At 41.2% G+C, this 24,882-nt stretch overlaps 2 protein-coding genes across 4 annotated transcripts in view; one reads left to right on the top strand and one right to left on the bottom strand.

Moving 5' to 3' along the window:
• The window catches only part of TEC (tec protein tyrosine kinase), a 75,536-nt gene extending 73,532 nt beyond the window's left edge, over positions 1 to 2,004 (top strand). For all 3 annotated transcript variants that reach the window (XM_042469963.1, XM_042469962.1, XM_042469964.1), the window contains one exon: positions 534 to 2,004. In XM_042469963.1, coding sequence (XP_042325897.1) covers positions 534 to 608 — 75 coding nt within the window. In that variant the 3' untranslated portion in view covers positions 609 to 2,004. The remainder of the gene's footprint in view (positions 1 to 533) is intronic.
• A 1,461-nt stretch (positions 2,005 to 3,465) lies between these two features.
• NIPAL1 (NIPA like domain containing 1) lies at positions 3,466 to 24,768 on the bottom strand. The gene is made up of 6 exons (XM_042469081.1): positions 24,696 to 24,768; positions 14,094 to 14,360; positions 10,015 to 10,071; positions 8,917 to 9,007; positions 7,466 to 7,626; positions 3,466 to 5,784 (listed from the first exon to the last, which is right to left on the bottom strand). The coding sequence occupies exons 1-6, from the start codon at positions 24,736 to 24,738 to the stop codon at positions 5,156 to 5,158; spliced, it is 1,248 nt and encodes a 415-aa protein (XP_042325015.1). The 5' UTR covers positions 24,739 to 24,768; the 3' UTR covers positions 3,466 to 5,155.
• Positions 24,769 to 24,882: the final 114 nt, after the last annotated feature.

Here is a 24,882-nt window from a genome sequence, read left to right as displayed (position 1 = left end):
TGTTCTGAATATTTTTAAGCCATGGATGGTTGAATCTGTGGAAGGCTGACTGTACATCAGCTGTGTATGAAGAAAAAACTTCTAAGAAATTAGATGGAATTTGTTTCATGAGAGTCATGAAAAACCAAATGAGGAAACAAAAACCTTCTGTCACTGTTGTTAGAGCCTCCTGTTGCTTTTATACCCGAGTCTCCCTTCCATGGAGGCTGTGTGAGCTGTGTGATATGAAATCATGACCAGCAGTCATGACAGAAATTATTTGACTTCATACCCAAGGCATCTGTCCCTTCTCTTTTGATGTTTCCTTCTCTCTACACAAAGTTGAATCCAAGTCTCTTAAATTTATAAAGTGAAAGATAGTTGTATTCATTTCCCTGCCCACAATTATTCATGGTATTTTGAGCAGTAAAGCAGATTAATAGGATCCTCTACATACTCCACCATTAGTTTTTGCTTCCTGTTTTATGGCTTCAGCAAAACAGTAGTAATGGGAGTTTAAGAACTGGTAGTTAACACATTCTGTTCATTTCTAGAAACCGGAGGGCCGTCCTACATTTCATGAGCTGCTGCAAATGATTGATGCTATAGCAGAGGATACTTCTTCCTGAGAAGGCATGACAGAAGCACAGAGGTTACCAGTGAAGGGACAGCTGTTATGCTTTTACTAAAAAGCCTGGTCAGAGATGCTGTCTAGAAGGACTACATTGTAAAGGCAACAGTACATTCTCTTTCCTTACTCAAACAAAGCAAGAGTTTTACTGAGAAACCCCCCGTTTGCTCAGGTTTTTAAGCAACAACGTCTGAGAAGTGGACACCAGTGCTGAAGTGGAAAATGTGCATCTGAAGCTGGAGGAAGAGGCAGGGTTAGATCCACCCTTTGAACTCTAAGTCGCAAAACACTGACTGAACTATGAACAGATGATTTCTCCTTTCCATCAATAACTGTTTCCATTCAGATTCTGAAGAACATAATTAAGCATCTGTCTGGAGCCATTAGTTACCACAGTAATGTTTCAGAGGTCTTCCTGAAAACCTTGTTAGTCACAGTATCTGTTCACAGCTATAAATATTGCTGCTAGTTCATGGGTTTGATGTTATTTCTGATGCTTTCAAAGGTGGGAGGGGGCACTACAGCATCTATCAACCATGGACTTGGAGCTCTTCCATCACATTGTAACAACTGTGCTTTTCCTTTGCTATTGCAAACTATCCCTGGCAAATTTCATAGTGGAGATTGGCAAACCTTAAGTCACTTATGTTATTTCATACACTAGCAACAGTGTACCCTTAGTGAAGATGCATGTAGTCCAAGCAGTGACAGAACAGTATGCCAGGAAGACTATCCCAGTCCATGAAATCCAGGAGGTTGATGGGTTGTGGGCCAGTTACAAGTCTTAAGCCAAACCTACCTCACAGGGCTATTGAAAGGATCCAGGCAGAAAGGAGAAGGTAGAGTAAAAATAAAGTGTTGTTCCAAGGGACTGGAAGCTGCTGTAACTCACCTTAAGTACACAGTCTAGGCTATTGTTAAATAAAGCTTAGGGTGGACTTGTAAACACAGCATTCATAATTAATAAATTATAATACAATCTACAAAGTGTAAATATATAAACTGCACATATGTATTTATATCAAGAGGAAATTTATTCTTTGCTAGCAGATTGGAAAGCATAATTCATTGAATTGTTATACGTTGCACATACAGGCCAGAATCTTATAGTTTTGCTCCAACTACAGTAAACCCGCTGAATCGGTTATTGAATGGTGATTCATCACACATAGATGGGCCTGTTCTGGTCGGAACTAGCAATAGGATTCAGGCCTCAGTTTGACAACACCTGCAGCAGAAAGAGAACAAACCTACTCATCTTTGCTATAAATTGGGAAATTCTTGGGTCAGTTTGTTGTTCTACCTCTGCAGCTGATAATGTTCTATATAGCTTTAATAGTGAAATATTATGCAATAAAATGTGTTCAACAAATACATGGTTTTTAAAATCCTGATAAAGGCTGCTGTCTCGTTTTATTTTCAACTTACTGATGGTGCCATAATGAACTCATAGCTCCTCCTCATAGGATTTTCCCAAAAGACTTTGCTGTTAATGACTACTGTACTAGGCAAAAACTGTTCTTATAAGAGATTGATCATCTGCTGGTACATCAGTCACCTAGGCCACCTTAGATGCAACGGGAGAACAGACTCAAATGATCAAACCTGTCCTCACACTTTATTCATCTGTTTCTTTGGCTTTTGAGATACCAAGGTCTCTGCCACACGGACTAAAAGATGGCTCTAAAAAATGAAGTTCTCCAAAAGTTAAATGCTATCTCTACTACCATATTATGACCTCCAGCCATATTGCAGCACCCAAAGGGCATGTTCATTAGAATCTGGTAGAATGTAGCTTTCCCTCAACATAAGATCCTTCTCCTCACTGCTTACCTCAACAATAGCCAGGGTAGGATTTACAGGCAAAGCTCCAGCTTCCTAGCCACCAGCTGAATATAGCAGCTAGCAGATTCATTTATATACCACTTCATACCACCTAAGCAGTTTCTAAATGGTTTACAACAGTAAGCTAATTGCCCCCAACGAGATGGGTACTCATTTTAACGACCTCAGAAGGATGCAGGCCTGAGTCAAGCCTGAGCTCTTGGCTAGTATTGAACTCACAACCTTATGGTTTGTGAGTGAGTGGCTGCAGTATAGGCATTTAACTACTAGCTGAATCTGTCTCTGATCCTATTCAGCACTTGGGGATGAAGGAACCGCCTCCACAACAGAAGAGTGATCCTTTGGACCTGTGTGCTTGAGCAGCCAGAATGCAATCAGCCGGGCAGACAGAACTGTGACCCCAGTTGTTGGTCCTTCCAGGAAGTGAGGGGGGGGGGTTTGCAGGAGGAAGTACTGAATGATTCCTTCTGCAATAGTTCATGAACCACCACAAACAGGGCTGTAACCACCAGCATATGCCATCAACAGCATACCAGTCATCTAGTCTTTCTCCAAAACAGTGAAGCCATTGCAGAGAAAGCCTTCTCCATGTACTCCAACGTATTGTCTTTCAGAAAGAAGCCATGTCCAAAGTAGAACCTTGTTTTGATAAGCCTTGTCCAGAATATCTCAACCAAGAAATTTCTTAAAGAACAGTGCTGAGAGGTTCGTGGTCCTGAGCCTAACTTTGTGTAGCCCTCATCCAGATGTACCTGCAAGCATTTCATTCAGACATCCACAGAAGTGTTCTTTCCTGGGAGCCTCTTGATACAGAAGAGAAAATGGGGTGAGAGGCAGACAGCAAACAGTGTGGTCCTGACCACATCTGTCTGGCGATTTAAGTATGGGAAAAGCAGAGCTATATTGTCCTAAAGGAACTAGTACAGTTCCCAAAAACATACTTTTAAAAAGCGGGAACACATTTTTTATAAAACACATTCTTTATTCCTTATGACATTTCAATGTCACATTTTAATGGTCTTCTGTCAGAAAAGGTTTTTGGTTGTTGTTTTTTTAAAAAGTTTAATTCCAATACACTGAGTCAAAAAGCAGGTGTACACAGAAAGAAGAAATTATTTCCTGAAGGACACAAGGTTTTCCTGCACACACTTCTCTGGTAGGACTTTTAATGAAGCATGTTTGATCATTTCATACTGGATATCAGTGCTGGGTAACTACAATGGAAGCAAAATATTTCCTGAAGTGATTAGATACTTTTAACTCTCTTACTTGCCCAAGTTTCTATAATGGACAAATGCCATCCCTAACATGAAGAAACACTGGGTGAAACAAGTAAGTGTAATACCAAACATGTTTTACACACTGGGAGGAAGCTACAAATGCACCCACAACCATGCTAGCTTTTCAGGAACATACTAGTAATTCCAACATAAACATTTTCTTTCACACAGAGATTGGGTGAATATCCTCATATGCTTCTGGAATTAATACCGGGGGGGGGGGGGGATTACATTTTGCATTGGATACTTAGCTGGGAGAATTATGTTAGGCCCATGGGGGGGACTCCAATCACCCCTCCTCTTTTGATATCCAACTCAATAAAGCAGGCAACCAAAGATAATGGAAGTCAGCTGCAAATTACATCAGTTTTGTAATTCAGGAATGAGGAACATGTGTTCACCCAAATTCTGTGGGGCTACAATTCCTGCCATTTCAGTGGTCATGTTGGGCAGCACTGATAAGAATGGCAGTCTAGTAATATCCAAAAGGTCACACATTCCCTCCACTGCTGACAGAATGTATCAAACTATTGTATGAAAAACCTCACTGAAATAAACATGAGTCATTTCAGCGGAGCAAAGAAGAACAAGAACAGGTTGACCTGCAATAGACTAAACACAGATTTGGAAGGAAATTATTATAGAAGGATTTGAATAGCCAATGAGAATAACTCTGGTGGAAGCTTTTTCTCACAACGAATTACACATTTACAAAAAAGCTATCTGAACTAAATAAGTACTGTAGTTTTAAAGTTACAGTAAAAATGTAAAACAAGCAAAAATGTAAATCAAAAATATCATCCTGAGGCTGATCTACCATATTGTATACCAACAATTTTTATTTTAATCTTAGAGGAAATCAGGTACTGCATGATGGGAAATTCTGACTTAGTCTGAATGCAATCCATTACTTACAAGATATTTCAGTGCTAACTACCATATGAAAGATCTCTTTTTAAATGAATTTTTAAAAATCATTTTGTTTGTTGCTAGAAAATTTTTCTTACGGGCATTTGCTAGCTGAAAAACTTTGAAGTGATATCAAAAAACTATAGTAAGCTGACAGCCTTAGGGAAGGTCATGATTTTCCACACACAGATACCTTTACCAAGTCAGTTGTAAACCAAGTGACTTTCTAAAAATACAGTAGAATTATAAAGTGCTATTTATGAAAATACACTACATCTCCATATATAATGCTATCATTCAGCAAGTATCAGTTCTTCAGACAGCATCACAATTGTCTCTGAAGTTCACGTGCTGCCAAAGATGGGAATAAATAGGAACATTATCTTCACATTTCCTTTTCTGTTCCAAGAGTAAACATTATAGCGCCTGTTTTCTCTCTCCTGGGGGAATGGTGATATGTTTTCTGAAGATGGCTTTCACTCTAGTTAACTGTTCAGTCAGATTGGTTGACTCAATGGTGATCTCCTAGCTCCTTCCCTCGACTGAACAGGGTATTATCCTCATCACCTGTCAAGGCTGAGGACTCCATGTTCTCCAGTAAAGTTTGATGAGCCTCATAACCATGGAGAGGCACGAGGGAGTCTCTTTTACAAGAAGAGGTCAGCTGGCTCCAGTTGATTGTGACATTTTTGAAAGCATGCAGAAAGAAAATGCCAATAATTATGGTGAAGAATCCACTCAGTGTCCCAATGATATCCCCAAGCTCCATGCTGTTCCATTCCTTGAAGAGGATGACAGAGCAGATCACCACTGTGGTTGTGAAGCACACATAGTAAATGGGTGTCACAAGAGATGTATTGAACACATCCAATGATTTGTTGAGGTAGTTAATCTGAGTACTGACGGACAGCACCAAAGCCAGAGCCAAAATATAAACCAGTGGATTTCGGAAAACTGGCTTCTGATATAGTATATCTTTAATAGCAATACCCAATCCCTTGACAGAAGAGACGGAGAAAGCACCAATCACTGAACAAATGGAGATATAGACCAGAATATTTGTCTGACCATACCTTGGAGCAACTACTAAAATGAGCACCAGTGAGATCACAATTATAACAACAGCAAAGGCAATGAACACTGGAAGAAAAAGAAAGAAGAATTGTATGAGCATGTGAATCAAGCAATAGATCCAAAATGTTTTTCACAATTAACTCAGCCGGCTGTATCAAGAGCCACAAAAAGAGTTCTGCACAGGGAATGCTGTCATTCATAGAAGCAGGAATGGACAAGAGGTCTGCAGCCCCTAAAACTCTGCACTTCTAACACAGTGCGATAAGTGATGCAAAAAGCAACTGATGAAAATAATCTTCATTGTTTTCTGTAAGTGAAAGCCTGAGCTGGATCAAATCCCATTATAATTTATTCATTATAGTGCTCTATTCAAATAGCAAATTCATGATAGATTTTTTTTCACAGATATTGAGTTCCCACAGATCTCTTAACAAAGCTCAGCACACACAGTGAATACACTTGACATGTTCCAGATCCAGTTCTCACAGCTGCCTGGATTTCAGGTAGCAGAGCTCTGTAGCAGACAATGAATGAATGCAGATACTATGACGGTTATTGAGCCAAAGGTGTGCTTTGGCATAAGCCTCTCGTGGTCTCAGAACAAAACACAGCATCTCTCTCTCTCTCTCTCACACACACACACACACACACACACACACGGGGGGAGAGGCTTCTCTGAACAATGAGGAACATTGCTCAGAGAATTGGGCAGAGAAAATAAAGAATCTTGTTCAGATTCACTGCCTGATTTGATTGGCTGCCTGACATCTGTTCAAAACTACATCCCCACACACCTCTTCTCCTGACTTCAGGGCAGAGTGTTTATTGTCTGCCAAGAGCACATGGTACATCCAAGCCAAGATCTAAGGTGAGAACATGATATTTACTCAGACATCATCTTCTCTCTTTGGCTTGTGATGGGAGAAAGCACAGTATGTGCAAGTTTTAATGTCTTATACAAAAGTCTACACTCGAGTCACACAAAGCTCCAATTGCACAGAGGATGGAAAGAGTCAGAGAATGTGATTCCATCACACACTGGATGCACTTGGCTAGTCTTCAAGCTTCCTAATAACCCTGGTTTACTGTTATTTATTTAAAGCACTGTGCATTGCCTTTTAACCTACCAGGATCTTCTAAGTGATGTACAATGATAAAAAAATTAAAACATTAAAGATATGAATAACATTTTCTAAAGCAGGCTTGACTCACCTCTTTAATTTAAAACCATGGACTATTTAAAAAGCCAGAGCAGGCACCCCTAATTTAAAGACTGAAGGGTAGGGTGAAATAATACAGTCTTAGCTGCCCCAGTTGTGGTACTGCAACAGAAAATATCCTGACACACATATTTATCAGCCTAGCCTTGCAAGGTGTTGGGAGATGTAGCAGGACCTCTGTTGAGGATCTCAAATTTCAGGCAGGCTCCTATGGAAGGAGGCAGTCTTGGACAGAACACTGTGGTAGAGTGTGAGAGGGACACACAATTTTTGGCCCTAGACCTTTGAGACTTTTGCTGCCATAATCCCTCACTATTATAAACCATGGTGAGTGGGACTGATGGAAATCTGAACCACCTGAGGAACCAAAAATTCCCCAACCCTGCAGCCAGGGCCCTGGAGGCAGAACAGAACATGTGTGGTCCCACAGCCTTCTCTCCAATGAACAGATCCTGGAATAAATCAGAAATATCTGCAAGGTATTTCACTGACCATACTATTCTAAAGTAAGCATTTGAATTACTTACCTGGATCTTTTAGCTTTGTTTCCATATCATCTAATGATGTCACTAGCTCCTCTTCAGGAGCATGAATCACCATCACCGTAGACCCCAAGATGCTTAAGATGCAGCCTAATTTCCCATGGATATTGAGCTTTTCGTTCAAAAAATAGGAGGAGAGTATTGCACTGTTGGGTTTTTAAAGAAAGGAAGCATTAACCAATTTTTAAAAAAGAACATTTTACATTTCATTTTTAACAGATCTAAAAACTGAAGTTCAGAATCAGAACTAAAGAAAATACCATACATATTTGTAACATCTTAAAGACCAAAATAGTTGTGGAAAGATTAGTACAGACTTGGTCTCTAATGCTATCTGCATAGGAGAAGTATAGACAATTGGACACTGGGGTGAAAGATAGAGAACAAATTCCTGGGCAAAGGTATGCAAGAAGACTGCAGATGCTCTGAGCAGAGCTGTTCCTATATGGAAGCCCTTAGGGTAGTTCATGTGTACACTTGGCTGGAGGTTGACAACAAGGTACATTGATGTCCTTCTCTGTTTTGTTCAGTGCTGAAGATGCTTTGAAACCAGGGTTTTGCTGTGCAGTCAAAATTGCAGAATTTTTATTTCCAAATGACCACATCCATCTGTAACCTTCCTGTGTGTTTCCATTGCTTCTTTCAATTTTTCCATAGCATAGACAATTCATTGTGCAGTGAAAGCTTGTATTGGAATGTGAATTGGTCACATTAGGAATAATCTATCAGAAACACCAGAAAAGTACACAGATTGTTTGTGGTCATCTTGCCTTGGCAGATCATATCTGTACCAAAGTACATGACATGCAGCATGGACAGGATAGTACAGGTATACCTGTATATCTACTTTCCCAGTACTAAAGCTTGAGGTTTTGGACTGCAATTCCCAGAATCCTCCCCCCAGTGGCCCTGTTGGCAAGGGAATTCTGGTGCTTAAATTCAATAAAGGAACTCTTCTAATCTCTGCTTAAAATGAATGATGGATCTCCAGCTGGGTGAGCACATGCACTGGTTCAAAACTGGGTAATCAAAAGGCTTGCCTGTTGCATACTCCTCCTATGTTATTTCAGCACCAGACCAAGCAAACAAGATGCATAAACGGTGCCAACAGAGCTGCTCTTGCACTTGTTAGCTTATAAGTCAACTTGGTAACTTGTTTGCAGAACTTTCTAAAACAATACAACTATAACGGGAGAACAACTTTCGTAGGATGCATCCGCACTGCAGAAATAATCCAGTTTGACTGGCATGGCTCAGTACTATGGAATTCTTGGAATTGTAGTTTGTTGTGGCATCAACTCTGGTGGTTTCTGCAGTATGGATTATTTCTCAGTGCAGATACAGACACAGAGTCCATCATTTGAGCTGAGCCACAAAATGACTATCCTAATATAGTGGATATCCCAATGCAATGGGTAAATCAGATTTGTACTAACCTTATAAGTACACTAAGTGCACCCAGAGGAGTTACCAAAGTTGCTGGTGCAAAGGCATAGGCGGCAAAGTTCGCTGCTTCTCCAATTCCCACTGCAAAAAGACACTAGTGTTAGCAGAGAAACGATCACTCTCAATATCTTTAACATTAAATTCCCCTCTGATCACACTACTGACATTCCTATTCTCAGCCAAGGCAACTGCATCAGATGGATAGAGAAAGGAAGGAGACTCTTGTAAAAGCAGGAACCACCAGGGTCTGACAGCTACATCTTAAGGCAGGGAAAAGGAACCTTTGTGTTTGGTGCCGATTCCTACTCTCAGGGCTTCCCAAGATGATCATGCCCCCTTCCCATGACACAATTCTTTCATGGTTTCCAAGCTTTGGAATAGAGACATCACTAGGGCTTGCAGGGGGTGGGGGATGTACTGAGTGACACATCGGGGGGGGTGTACACCTGGTGAGGTGGTACAACCAGTGGGACTGGCATGGCTGCTGGATGAGGGGGAAAAGGCATTGCCTCCCTTTCTCGCTCACCCAGGAGCCACATCAGACTCTGAATGAGAACTCTGGTGGCTATGGCATCACTCCCCTCAGCAGCCACCACTGCTTAGGGGGTGGGGGAGTGTGCCTTCCATTCAGAATCTGGTGCCACAGCTGCTCAGGCCCAGGTGGCCGGGGGGGGCAGGTAAGTGAGGCAGTGGGAGGGAGGGACAGTCAACCATCTTCCCCACAGCCCTTTCCAGTCACTAACACGGGTGACACAAAAATGAATAATACTACTGTTTTGGAAAACAGGTTTTCTTCCCCATTCTTAAAAAAGTTGTAATGCTCTCCTAAGGTTTAGTTATTGGGCATTAAGAGCAGAAAGCTAAAAATACGCTGGCATTTTTGATCCCAGCCCAATCCTGGAATGCATCTCCTGTGAATATCTCTTAAACCAAACCTGGCCCTTGGGCTGAAAGAAGTTGCCCCCACCTACCTTTGCTTTAAAGTTTTACTCTAAGAAACACTAGTATATCCCTTGAGAAAGGACTGTGTGTGGAATCTCCTGTGTACTGTACTTTTAACTCAAATAAAAAAATGCTTTAATACTTACTTGAAAGCAGCCCTGCCCACCACAGCCATTCCTTCAGGTAAGAATACCCACCCTGTCCTGAAAAAACAAAACACAAACACACCATTATTATTTTAAGAAAAAAAATTATAGCAAGGCTTGTGACAATTTCTTTGAGGCACACTCTGTTGTAGGTTTTACATTTGGAGGAGGGGGGAGGATCTGTCACTTTTCTAGCCAAATGCATTTTTGTGTAATAACATCCCCATGACCAATTTAAACAACAGACTGAGCCACAACAACTGTCTACTTTGCTATTTCAGCTGAATTTTTACTTGGTGCTAACAAAGTAATTGTTCACTGTTCCTGTCTGGAGTCTTATTTTTTGTCATCTAGTAAATGAAAAACAGCACAAGAAAAGTGTGTGAGAGATATGATCAATATAGCTGCAATGTTTTGCAAGTATAGTTGCAATGTTTTGCTATGTGCGCCATGTTTTACCACACTGTGAGAAAGTGACCTCTTTTAACAGGCAGGCTTTGGGCAACTGATCAGTCCAGCTAGGTGCTGTGCTTTTCCATAGTGAGGTATTTCTAAATTTTATTTTTAATTGTGCATTTTATTAATTATTAATATGGGCTTCCTTGAATCCCATTTTAAGGAGATAGGCAAGATATAAATCCAACTAACCAACAAACAAGACAATAAGGTTGTAATCCAACCCTGAAATTAATGGAAATTACTTTAATTAATCTATTTTGCACTGTCCTTCCACCTTGGATGCTTACACAACTTCACAGAAAGTGCTGCATTCCATACCTTTTTTAACCATTCAGAGACACCAGGAACACCTGATTTTTTTCCAGTTGGAATCCATGTTTATTTTTACCATTAATAAATATTAATCTAATATCTGATTTTATTGCATCACCTCTTAAATGTCCTAACAGAACACTTTTTATTATAAATAATGACTATTCTAAACCAATCATATCATTTTCTGAGGTCCAACATAGGGGCAAAGCAGACAGGCAGATCCAACTCTACAATTCTATGAAGAAGCGGCTAGAAGTTGCTCCCACCCCAATCACCCCAGGGCTGCAGCGAACACTTGCCATGGTCCCAAGGGCACCTCCTCCTGCAGCCCGAATAGGAGTGGAAAAGATCAGCTCCTTTTGGGGCCGGATTTGGGCCACCTTAGGCGGCTCCAGTGCAGCCCTGGGGCGGCTTCTGGCTGCTCCAGGGGCGTGTGTTTTGTAAACAACACGCGCGCGGAGCAGCCGGAAGCTACCCTTGTCTGCCCGTCTGTTTCAGGCCATAGTTTTCTAGCAGCTTTTGATATTACAGTATACCCAAAATGACAATTTTGGGGCAGAACTAAGTGCTGGATCCAATGCAAGCAGAACAGCAAGATCTGTCAGAAGTGGTGTGTGAGTGGGCCCCCACTCTATTGTCACCTCTTATTTGATGTAAAGGTGGGTCCCAAGGGTAAAATGTTTGAGTTCCACTGCTATAATGTATTCCTCACAACTCCACAACATGTAAGCTGCTATCTACATATAGCTATTATTCAAACTGGCTGCCAATAAGATTCTGGACAGAGTTCAAAGTGTTGGTTAGTAGCTTTAAAGCCCTATAGGATTGCCTTCTTCTGTATAATCATATACTCACATACTCCAAGAGACATCTACTTCAGTCCATCAAAACTAGACTGACTATTACTTAGAGGACATTTTCTTTGGCCACCCCCAGATTGTGGAATGATCTGCTGGAAAAGATTTGTCAGCTCAAGACACTGTCTGTATTTAAATCAGAAGCAAAGAACAGTAAAGAACAATCTGGCCTATCCAGATTATTTTTATATTATGATGTTTAAAGTATGTATTAATGGATATTATTAAGTATTGGTTTTATATTCTCTTTTAAATGATCTTATGTATTGTGTTAATTGTTGTTGTTGATCCACAGGAAAAGGTAGATAAGAAATGATAATGATGATGATGATGGATCTTGCATTATTTGAGACTAACTGATAGCACAAGCTTTTCTAGACTCGAGCCTACTTCCTCAAATGCATCTGAAGAAGTAAGCTGAAGTCCATGAAAGCTCATGTTAACAACTTCTCTCTTTTAGTTAGTTTCAAAGATGCTGGAAGTTCCCTTTGCATAATGATTTTCCAGACTAACACTTTTTGGCTATGTCTTTGAATTCTATTATTATTATTCTCCACCAACTACAGAGAAGAGAAAAATCCCTACAAAGAGCCAATACTTTCTTGCAGTTTCCTGCTGTTTCTAAGAAGCATGGAAACCACATTTTGCATAATTTCCTGACTTGGTAATCATCTTTAAATGGCCAAGCCTCCAAACAAAACAAAACTGTAGGAAGGCCTCAAACAGATACAAAACACCAATTAAATTCAGGGGGGAAAACAGTCAAACCTAATAAGGAAGTAATGAATATAAATACTGTACACAAAATAAAAGAATTCTTATCAACCAAAGTCACTGTGTAATCAGTGTAACTATAGTAGTTGCAATATGAGAGCCTTTAGGGCTGAAGGGCAGGGTATAAATACCGTAAATAAACAAATAAATAATAAGTAATATACAGTACAACAAATAATTAGTAACACTGAATATATACAAAGGGATCAGATAGTTAACATGAAGTCAATATAAAGTAAATTTAAGGATTAAAGTCCATAATACAAATTATTTTCATCAGAACTTTATTGTCCGTTAGTCTTCAAGCCATGTGTCCTTTAACAATTCTGCTGAAAAGTTGGACAAGCAGTACTGAAAAGTTGCATTAAAAAGTTGTACTTATGATGTATGTATGGAGAAGAGCTGAATAAGCTGAAATAGTGATACACTTATAAATTACAAAGTCACACTTTAATAAGTCTTCAACCATATGTCCTTTTACAATTGGAATGAGAAGTTAAACAACCATCATGAAGGCCTACAGACGCAATATGAGTTCAACAGGCTTCACTGATGCGCTATAATCATGATAATAAATGTTGCCGAAGAGCTATAGAATTAGTAGTAAAATATATGAGTAGTAAAATATGAACTATGAAGGCATTAAAAAAATTCTTTATCAGTAAGGAGGAACACCTAATGTTTTCCAACTGCTAATCATTGTATTTTCCAGACTCCAAGAAGCTAGATTATACAAGAGTTACACATGATCAAACACTGCCACCACCGAGATAAAATTAAACAACAAAAATACAATTAAACAAAAATATAATGCGCTGACTCCTCAAAAATGAAACTACCAGCATAAGCTTTTATCAAGTCGGATACTCAGCTGTGAAGGTTACCTAACTATAAAGGCTGAAAGCCTTACTGCATAACAAAAGTAAGCCGACATGTAGCAAGAGAGAAGCAGCTTTCTCCTTTCCTTTCTGCATGATGTCTTGGCACCTCCATTCTCCTTCCATTTTTACTCGGGAAGAGAATGGAAGTGCTTCGACACCATGTGGAGAGTAAGGAGAAAGCCACCTTTCCCTTGTTGCATGTCGGGTTACTTTTGTCAAGCAATAAAACTTCCGTTACCCAGAATTATGAAATCCAAAATACTCAAAAACCCAAAACTTATTTCATGTGTGGTTGAGACAGTGACACCTTTACTTTCCGATGTACACAAACTTTGTTTCATGAACACATTTAAAAATACTGCATAAAACTACCTTCAGGCTATAAGATATATATGTAACATAAATGAATTTTGTGTTTAGACTTGGGTCCCATCTCCAAGATACCATATTATGTACGTATATGCAAATAGAGGTATTCCAAACACTTCTAGTTCCAAGCATTTCAGATAAGGGAGACTGATTTAATGACTACCATTAACACATGGTACAGTAACAGAGCTGCCTAGTCAGTACAAAACTAATCAAAGGCACAAATCAAATCATGACTTGGTGGCGGTTTCCTGGTGTTTCTGAGAAGCCACATTCTCCATAATTTCCTGATCTGATAACATGGCTAAGCTTTTAAATACACACTTCAAAAAAATTTTTTTTAAAAAATCCGACTTTGGGGTTTGATATTTCTGTAGCAAAACAAGAAGTAGGTTATTTCTTTGGAATCACTAATATTTCTTACCTGCTCTAGTGTATCCTTTTTCAGCCAACTGCAAAAGGCCCTTCTTTTTCAGTATAAAGCTGGAACCAACAAAGATGCTGGACCCAATGGCTAAAGCCACACCTGCGTATAAACTGTACTTGCTTCCTGTGGGTGTGGAAACACTCAGCTCTGTTTCATTGGGGTATCTGCCAGAATAGGCAAAAAAGGAGGCTTGGAGTTCTGATATGTTGAGGATCTGACACCAGGCATGTTGAGAGTTGGGGCAAATCAAAGGAAACACCTCACCTGGAAGGAAAAGGGGGAGGGGGAAACATATATTTTATTGACACATATTAAATCTATCCATGTATACATAAGTTAATGAGATACATTCCTGTGTATTATTTCTTTAACAGAAAATCCAGTACCAGAGACAGAATAACATGGAAAGAATAGGGATAGGTTTCTATACCACAAAAAAGAACAGTTCCACATGTTTCAGGCAGCTTTTCTATTCAAAACTAACATTATGCATATGTGAAATGAAACAAACAGGTCAGGTATACCTTGCATAAGTAAACAAAAACATTTTGAATCTTCTGGAGACCAAATGCAAATTTCCTCCAAAATGCATCCAGGGAGGACTTTTTCCTCTTTTACCAGCCTCTACGTTCCTTATGATTTCCATTTTGGTGGCCAGACTTACAGATCTATGTTTTTTAAACATGCTGCGGCTAGATGGTGAAGCAAGCTTATCTGCTCTCTCCTTTTCTCTGTTTTGCTGTTCATGCAAGTACATTCAGGAATTCTGGAGGCAGTTTTTGTTTACCTTGCCCGCTCTTTCCCAGTTCAAGCTTTATTGCACACACTGTTGCAACTTAATAATGAAAGTGATACTGCTAAAGAATGTCCAGCTAGATCAAGGATAAGGAGGAAAAGAAAGATGCAAGGGATTAAAAAGACTTTGTAAAAAGGAGCCTCAGAGGCTTTGTGAAAGGTTTTGAATCTTACTGCATTAAAAAAGAAAATTGAAACAGAGCAGGAGAGTACCGGCTTTCTCTGCGCCTCTCCACAAATCCTCGGAGCACTTGCCTTCTCTTCCCGAGGGAGACGGTCATAAAAGCACACCTTCTGCCAAATAGATTTTTTCCAGCACAACAAAGGACACACTTTTATAACTGTCTCCCTCGGGAAGAGAACAGAAGTGCTATGAGGCACAGAGAAAGCCAGTACTCTCCTGCTCTGTTCATCTTTCTTTCATCATGCGTTAAGACTGTTAACTGAGATATGTCTGTATTTTCAAAAGACTTGGAAGAAACTATTTGTTCCATGACAAATGGGTCTCTGATCTCTGCTCCAGTTTTAACCATTTACATTTAGATAATTTGCAAGGCTGCCTTTTGACACTTCCCAAGAAAAAGAATAAAAATTAAATCACAGAAGACAATCCTGGTAAAAACCAGATGGTACAAATACTTGACAGTTTATGGTGGAAAATACAGTCTCAATTAATGATCAAAGTATTTCAAGGGCCTCTGCTATTTCATGTTATATCCCCCATTCCCCGCTCTCCCACCTTGGGACATGGTTGTAAGCAGAAGAATATGTTTTTTGAATCTTGAATTTGGCCAGAATTCAAGATAAAAGCAGGGAAAAGATTCAGTCTGGGGGTTGTTTGAAGACGGATGTCAAGATGTTGCTGGCTGACAGGAGAAATGTCTAGATACCAAAGGGCTGGACTGATATTGCTTGTGACATATAAGCCTATGTATGTTGGCTTTACATCTGCTCAATCTATATATTGTGAACCAAACAGAACAAGGCTTCAGTATTCATTTTTCACAAGAAAATTGGCCATATAAAGCCACTGTTGGAATTACTTCTTGGGGAAGTATGAAATGAGACAAATATGGGATAACTATTATGTGGCTCAAGTAAAACAGAATAAACAGTAAGAGTTTCTGTTCTTAATAAACCTTACCTGTTAGAAATAACAAAATTTACTTCTAAGATTCTTCCTTGGACTGCACAGCTGCATATAAAAGATGCCTTACACTGATCCAAATCTGTTCTTACTAGTTCTAATCCTGCCCTTTAATAGAGTGAAGTAATCCAGATGGCTGAACAATGATCTCTTTCCCTCTGTTGGTGTATAATAAGTTAAGGCAGAACTGGAGTCTGAGCATGGTTTTTTAAAAATGGTAGCCTTAGGAAAGAGATTATGCCATCCAGGCTCTTCTTCAGGCAACAAAATGTCTTGGGTTAGCACTGTCAAACAGTGGTCTTGGCCATGTTGCTGGAGATTCATCAACTGGAGCAACCAAACAATGAGTCTGGGTCTTCCTCAGACAATTCTGTGATACATATTATATTAAATTTAATCTACAGTCTGCAAAGTTATGAAAACACAAACAGGAGACAGGTATGTCTTATATGTATGAGGCATTTCTGTCTAGAAATCTTCATCAAGTTGAAGAGCCGGTAGCAACATTTTAAACAATTTCCCACTTGTTTTAACTGTATAAATCAATATTGGACATGGAAGCATACAGAAAGTTGTGCATGTTGTGCACCATCAAGCTGTTTCTGACTTTTAAGGTGATTTTATCATGAGGTTTTCAAAGGAGGTTTGCCACTGCCTTTCTTTTACAGTGAGAGTGTGACTTGCCCAAGCTTATCCAGTGACTTTCCATGGCCAAGCAGGGATTCAGACCTATATCACCAGGAGTCTTAGTCCAATATTCATATCACTACATCACACTGGCTCTATAGAAGAATACACAGGTGGGTTACAGACCGCCGAAAAGCGGCAGTCTGGCTCCGCCTCCGTTTGCAGCGTCCGGGAGCCACAGCCTTTAAACCGCGCGGCTCCCAGACGCTGCAGAGAAGGAGCGCAGAAATCGTGCTCCTTCTCAGGCCCCGGAAGAGACGCTGTGAGGTGCTAGTCGTGCGCTCGCGGTGTCATTTCTGGGGTGCGACGTGCGGACGCAGCACGTCCACTACGTCAAGATGGCGGCGGCCGTGTGGAACGGCCGCTGCCATTTTGTACACGCAGAGCGCATACTAGGGTTAGGGGGTGCGGAAGCACCACCCCTTCCTAACCCTAGTACGCGCTCGTCGCGTACTATATGGCGGTTTGTAACCTGCCACAATGACATTTTTGGGTAATAGAAGCACTGTCTCAAGCACTTATGTCTTCCATGTATCTCCACTACAAACATCATGGCTGAAATCCTACACTCACCAGGGAGTAAGCACCACCTAACTCAATGGGACTGACTTCTGAGCAGATTTCTATAGGAATACAACAGACCTCCTGTGCAAGTGGTTATTTATCAGAGAATGTTAATAAAAAAACAACTTTTTTTTCTTGGAGAGTTGTTTTAATAAAAGTTGGGGGAGCACTGGGAGTCCCCACCAGCAATTCCTGCGTCTCTTTAAAAATGTGGTAAAGTTATACCTCAAAGATGACTTCCAAGAGGAGGGTAACGGCAGGGACCTTTCCACCTGTGTTTACCAGTATTAACCGTAAAATGAGACTCCAGTTTCCAATAAATAAGATATTTTAAAAATTATTTTTATTGATTTTCAAGTCTTTATAAGATAGTCAAACATTACAGTGCAGCGTAATAACGTATATAACAATAGCCATAGGATGTGATGTTATTCAGTGATCAATAGTTTGCAGGATTCCGTGGGTGGGATTCTTCTGCAGTCAGTTCAGTCTTTGCATTGAGTTGTAAAGTGTCCTTCCAGAATTGCTGTGAGAGTCCGGAGGTTGGAGGTGGTGTGAAGGTTCATTTACAAATTCAATAAAGAACTTTCAATCCTCATAGGATGTGTCCTGTTTTGAAAGTCCATTACAAAGTCTCATATAAAAAGCATGTAAAATTGACCTGAAAATCCATCTGGGCCAGGCAATTTGGCTGGTTTCAATTTATCAATTGCTTTTCAAATATCATCCAATTGGATACGTTTGTTCAAGAAAATTTGGTGGGGTTCTTTAATTTTTCCTAGATTCAGTGATTTCACAAAGCTATCTACTGAAGTACCTTGAGGCAGCTCCAAAGTGAATAATTTGGGGGGGGGGGGAGCTCTAAATTCCTGTAGTATTTTGTCTGAGGTTGTTACCACTTTCTTGATGTGGGAAGTAAGAATAGTTCTTTTCCTAGCCTTGCACTTAACCGCTCTGGCCAGGAGGCGTGAGTTTTTGTTGTTAAACTCATAATAATATGCCTTGGTATAATGTAGGACAGTTTGTATTTGCCTAGCATCTAATGCCGCCTTTTCATTTGGAGTTGGTGAAAGATCTTAAAATCAAGTGATTCTTTGTGGGCATGTGACAACTGAGCTATGTCTTGAAGGAGTTTGGTTTTAGTGGCAACTCTGAGCCTTTTCTGTGTGGCTCCCTCTTTAATTAATAGGCCCCTGAGGACCACTTTCAAGATATCCCACAGTAGGCCTCTCAGGTTTCTGGCTTCCTATTTTCCAAATAAAACTGCTTAATTTCATCTTGAATCTGGGTTTTGTACTTTTTGTTAAGAAAAAGGCTGGGGTTAAACCTCCAAATGCAATGTTTCGGTGGGTCTGTTTAACTGCCAGGTCAGCACTATGGCTGCATGGTCAGAATAGACTATAGATTCTATCTGCACATCAATGACATTAGAAAGGGAGGATCGCAAAACAAGGAAATAATCAATTCTAGAGTAGGTGTGGTGTGTGAACAGAAGGTGTAGTCTCCAGCTGATGCGTAAAGTATTCTCCACGGGTCTAGCAACCCTTCTTTAGATATAAGGTCTGATATCAGGGATAGCTTTCTTTTAGTCTTGAAAGGATGGTGGGATTTCTCTATCTTATAGTCAAGCACCTCCTTCACATCTCCCCCAATAATAGTTGTCCCTTCTGCCAGCTCCCTCAAAGTTTGCAGAAAGGATCACATAAAAGCTTGTGGATTAGAGTTGGGAGAATAAAAGGTTGCCAACGTGGGAGTGGTGTTGGCTATGGTTCCTTCCAAAATCAGAAAGCAACCATATGGGTCGCATATTATTGTGTAAGGCTAAAATGGGCCAGGAAAAGTATTGTTACTCCCCTCAACTTGTTTGAGTCACCTGTAGTGTACTGAGTTGCAAAGGGGGATCTCAGGAGGATATTTCCTGTCCCTTTTTTATGTGCGGCACACAGCATCCGCGCGACAAAGAGACGTCATAAGGGCTGCTCTAGGCAGCTTCTTCCTGGCAGCAGATTGCTGGCACGGCAACTACATGGCCCCGCCAATGATCCAGAGGAGAAAGGGCCAGGGCGTCCGGGAGCATGAAGCCCCAATGACACCCCTTTTCCAGGCCATGGAGAAGAGGTCCAGAAAAACGCTGGATTGGGGCCACAGGGCTGCTGGTGAGGCTGCCCTGGCCCCAATCCAGCGTGAAAAGGGGCGGGTGCAGACCACACCCAAGTCACCTTCATTCTGGCCAGCACAAATCATTATGTCTAGAGTGTGGTCTCTGCACAAGTACTGAATTCCCCAGTTTCTCTTCCTCCTTGGAAGAGAGCAACTCAGAGAGCTCAGGAAGAGAAACGGCTGAGCAGCAGTATGGGCACTACACCAACAGAATCAATGGGAACTAAAGGTAGAACCACCTGCCATGGAAGATCTGAGGGATTAATGGACAGGTCACAGCATGTGCTTTTGCAGGCAAGAGCTTCGTAAAAGGGAGTCAGATGGTAGTGGGCAAACATAATGTGTATGCTGCCATACATAACCATAAATTGATAGGATTGATTATTTACTTTTAATATGCATACAAGGAAGTGGAAGGAGAGGCAGGGAAGGTGTATGAAGCAAACATTGAAACAATTACTAATGTTTACATATTTCCGACTGCAATGGAGTTTCAGTTGACAGAAGGGCCAGAAAGCCTGTTCAGTATGAAGCTATCTTCCATAATACCTCCCTGCCTATAAAAATGTGTCTCCCATTTGCTAGAAACATTACAGCAAGCCCATCCCACGCAGGGCTTTAAGGTGAAGGCATATGTTCATTTAACGTGAGCTTTTCTGTGCAATAACAATACTGGTTACTCTAGATCAAAGATCACAATTTTTATATCACACAGGTGCTGTGTCTAACAGTGGGAGAAAGGTTTTTATTCAGCAATACATTTCAAACTGGTTCTTCAAGGAACTTAAAGAGATGCTCAGGTATTCAAATTAAATCAAAAACAGTCACCAACCCATCTCGGTTTACTATTATTGGGTAACTCCCTGACAAGGCCAGATCACTCAACCGCTGGCAAATCTATTCTAGTACAACAATATCTCCCCACCCTGTGACCAATGGCACTCCACATCCTTTCCCATACAGCAAAGGTGGGCAGATTTCAGGCTTCCTCAATCTACTTTGAGTTTTTTTAAAACTAAAACCACATAGTCCACCAAATGAAGTCAGATGCAGAAGTGTGGCTCAAGGCAGATAGACATTCAATTCAATTAAGGAACAACTTTCTTTTTTCAGCAGCCTATTTAAATGATGGGTGGGGGGATTTATGTCACCGTTGTTAAATAATGTGTGTGTGTGTGTGTGTGTCAGAGAGAGAGAGAGAGAGAAACTCGTGCAGACCTACCACAAATTACCCAAATATCTAGCAGCGATCCTAACATACCTTCTGTACATTGCTTTGACTTGGGACTATTCTTGCCCTCTGTTTTCCAGTCATAATCCTTTCAGTTGATTATTTCCATCCCTTTACTACTCTTTACATCTCTTTATTATTCCACATCCAAGTAAAAGTGTTTTCATTCAAAACTCATATATAGTCTCACTCCTGCACAGCTATTCTATCACTATGGTGGTGGTGGTGGGTTTGCATATGATGCCAGAAAATTGCTTTAAAATGATGTCATTTTGCATTTTATGCCTCAGGCATAGATCATCTCTTTCTGGCTTTACTACAGAGATTGGGAAAATTACTCTTCTAGATGAAAACTCCCAGAATCCTCTAACCGGCGTAGCCAGTAAACTTATCAGCAAGGGGATTCTTGGAACGAAAATCCAAAAAAGGAATTTATCCAAACTTTGATTTGTTCCTATGCCCTTAATTGGCATTCTGCTTTGTTGAACACCCACCAGGACCAGCAAGAGAACCTATTTACGACACACTGAGGTATCCCAATGGATTGTCTGGGAGTAAAAGTGTTGGTATTAACATTGCCTTCAGCCTGCTACTTAAAAACACTGGCTTTCAAACTTCACCTTTTTTTATTCAGTCTGCCTAGTCCCTAAGTGGTTGTGTTTAATATGCAAAAACAACAAAAAAAGACACTTTAAAGATGTTCAAAGTCACGCTTTAGTTAGTACTAGGGCAAAAGAAGTGGGAGTGAGCAAAGGCAATGAATGAAGTTGCAAGAAACACGCTAGACATGTAGGTCCAAAACACATTGCAGAAATAATCCAGTTTGAGACTGCTTTAACTGACCTCGCTCAATGCTAGGGAATTCTGGGAACTTTAGTTTTGTGAGATATTGAAAAATCACTTTCTTTACCAATTTTCCAGGAGCTAAATATAAATAAATAGTTGAGCCAGCATAATGTAGTGGTTTGAATGTTGGACTATGACTCTAGAGACCGGGATTCGAATCCCAGCTCAGCCATGTAAACCCTTGGGCAAGTCACAGTTTCTCAGCTTCAGAGGATGGCAATGGCAAACCCCCTTTGAAGAAACTTGCCAAGAAAACCCCATGAGAGGGTTGCCATAAGTCAGAAATGACTTGAAGGCACACAGCAACAACAGGAAATAACATAACACTGAGCCAAGATTTTCTGCAGTGTGAGGATTCTTCTGAATTCCAACTACAGATGGCAATGAAAATATTATTTCAGCACTAGGAAGGGCACAACATCCTCCACCTAAGTGCACCAGGCGAGTTTCAAGGAACTAGGCAAGAATTGTGTATGTGGAACACACAGCTGTGTCTTTCGAAAAAGGGGCCAGGTGGCACCTGCTCCTGCTTCACGCTACCCAACACTTGCTTCCCTGAGACAATTGCCTTCCTTTGCAGGATGACCTGACATCCTGCTTTTCCAGGTCATATTCTCCTTTCAACCTTCTGTCCAAGAGGAATTCCAAATGCCCTCCATTCTGAGCATGACTAAAAAGCACGGATTTACATTTCTATTCATGTTTTGAGCTTTTTATTTGGTCATGTCCCCTCCATTCTTCTTGAATGCCCTACATTTTGTGGTGCCTTGTCCTCCTTTGTAGTGAGGACATCTGGTCACCTTGTTCCTTTGCCCTTGGATTAAGGCCTGGTGAACTGTCCTATGTTTAAAACCTTGGCTTGTGTGTGCTCCTTCTCCAATCCTGTCTCTATTTTCCTCTCATAAGTCTCTCATCTATTCTCCACCTTTCCGGGAAGTTCACTCTTCCTTTTGGATCCTCTACTATTTCTTTTCTCTTTGTAACAACACTGGAGCTTAATTCAGGGCCTTGGAGCTTCATGAGAAAGCACAGAATGAATTTCCTTCAATACTTCAGTTCCTGAAGTTTTCAAAGAAGTTTTCAAAGAAATTCCTCAAATGCTTTTAGACCAAGGACATAAGTCTTATCCCTCAAATTCTTCTTCTTGTTATGTGCCCACTCTGAGTTATGGCGGCCCCATCCTGAGGTCTTCTTGGCAGGAATGATTCAGAGGTTTGCCTTTGAGCCTGAGCGGGTTTTCATGAACAAAGATTTGAATCCAGGACTCCCCAAGTGCAAGACACATTCCACTACACCGCACTGGCTCCCCTGCAACTTGTGTCCAATGCTGACAGGGCTGCCCTCCTCCTTTTTATTTGGTAGAGGCACCCAAATAATTTCCACAACAGGCAGAAATCCAACATGTGCATCTTCCCCATCACTGCATCTACAGGAAGGTCTCGCTTGGTGAATTTTGTTGGTTGCTGTGTGACTTCAACTTATTTCCGACGTATGGTGACCTTAAGGCAGTGATGACGAACCTATGGCACATGTGCCAGAGGTGGCACTCAGAGCCCTCTCTGTGGGCATGCATGCTGTCGCCCTAGCACAGAGTTTGCCAGAGATTTTTACTAGAAAGCCAGAGGGATGTGGCACTTTGCAATAAATAAGTGGGGTCTGGGTTGCAGTTTGGACACTTGGTCTGTAAAAGCTTCACCACCACTGCCTTAAGGCAAACCTATCATGGCAACATTTCTTGGCAAGATTGGTTCAGAGGAGGTTTGTTGTTGCCTTCCCCTGGGACTGAGAATGTGTGATTTGCCTAAGGTCACCCAGTGGGTTTCGTGGCCACACTGGGAATCAAACCCTGGTCTCCAGAGTCGTAGCCCAATGCTCAAACCACTACCCAAATTTCTGCTTACCCACAGATGGGAACTTGGGAATATGTGCTTCTAAACCAAAAACATGAAAGCTAGTGCGACATAGTGGTTTGAGTGTAGGACTCAAAGGTTCGAATCCTAGTTCGGCCACGTAAACCCACTGGGTGACCCTGGGCAAGTCACACTCTCTCAGCCTCAGAGGACTGCGGTGGCAAACCCACCCTGAAGAAACTTGCCAAGAAAACAGGTTCACTGCCTTAAGGTCGCCTTAGTCGTAAACGACTTGAAAGAACACAACAACCTCAACAACAGTCACTGTAGAAACACCACTTTGGTCCCAAACGCACTGCAGAAACAATCCAGTTTGAGACCACTTTAACTGCCCTGACTCAGTGCTAGAGAATCCTGGGAATTGTAGTTTATTTTGGCCACCAGAGTCTCTCTGACAGAGAAGGCTAAATGTCTCACAAAACTACAGTCCCCAGAATTTCATTGTATATTGAGAGCATGTACTTATTAAAGCAGCCTTAAAACTGGATTATTTCTGTGGTGTGTTTTGGATTGGACCTAAGATACTATAATTAAGCAATCTCCCTGGTTGGTGGCCAAAATAAACTACAACTCCTAGAATTCCCTAGCAATTAAAGCGGATTATAAACTGGATTATTTCTGTGGTTAGTTTTGGACCTAAAATGCTATAATTAAAAGCAATGTCAATGTCCCTCGTGGCCAAAATAAACGACAGTCCTTGGCAATGAGCCTGGGCCGTTAAAGCGGTCTCAAAACTGGATTATAGAACTAGATTATTTCTGTGGTTTGTTTTGGACCTGAAACACTATGATTAAAAGCAGTCTCTTTGGTGGCCAGAATAAACTACAATTCCTAGCACTGGCGGCCAAAACAAACTACAAATCTCAGAGGAGCTTCCTTAGCAGCACCAAGCCAGGGGCACTTATTAAAGCGGTCTCCAAACTGGGATTGCAAAACTGGATCGTTTCTGTGGTTTGTTTTGGACCTAGGATACTATAAGCAAGCCATCTATCTCCTTGGTGGCCAGAAGAAACTACAACTCCCAAGAGACTCCTTAGCAGCACTGAGCCAGGGCACTTATTAAAGCCGTCTTAAAGCTCCCTGGTGGTGTGACACCCAATCCTGGGATTTTTGTGTGGAGGCACCAAGAAGCCCCTCTTGGGCAGAGATTAAGGACCTTGTGTAAAAAAAACTACAGATCCCAGGACCTTGCAAAGTAGCAGCCATCCAGATTGTGGGATCATGTAAGGGAGGAAAGAGGAGGCGAGGCTGGGACTGACCTTCCCTGCACTCCTCCCGGCGCGGGACCACTTTCTCCCCCATGGCAGCGGCGGCAGCAGCAGCAGCAGCAGAGGCAGCCTCACAGACAGCAGCCAAGAAGGAGAAGGAGGAGGAGGAGGAGGAGAAAGAGAAAGGGAGAGTAATAAGAACGCCCAGGCGGCGCTATGGGGCTCAGTCCCAACCAAC

The sequence above is a fragment of the Sceloporus undulatus genome, chromosome 5, assembly GCF_019175285.1.
Source record: "Sceloporus undulatus isolate JIND9_A2432 ecotype Alabama chromosome 5, SceUnd_v1.1, whole genome shotgun sequence".
NCBI classification, from domain to species: Eukaryota; Metazoa; Chordata; class Lepidosauria; order Squamata; family Phrynosomatidae; genus Sceloporus; species Sceloporus undulatus.
The sequence above is the reverse complement of the archived record's forward strand: the minus strand, read 5'-3'. Positions and strand labels throughout refer to the sequence as shown.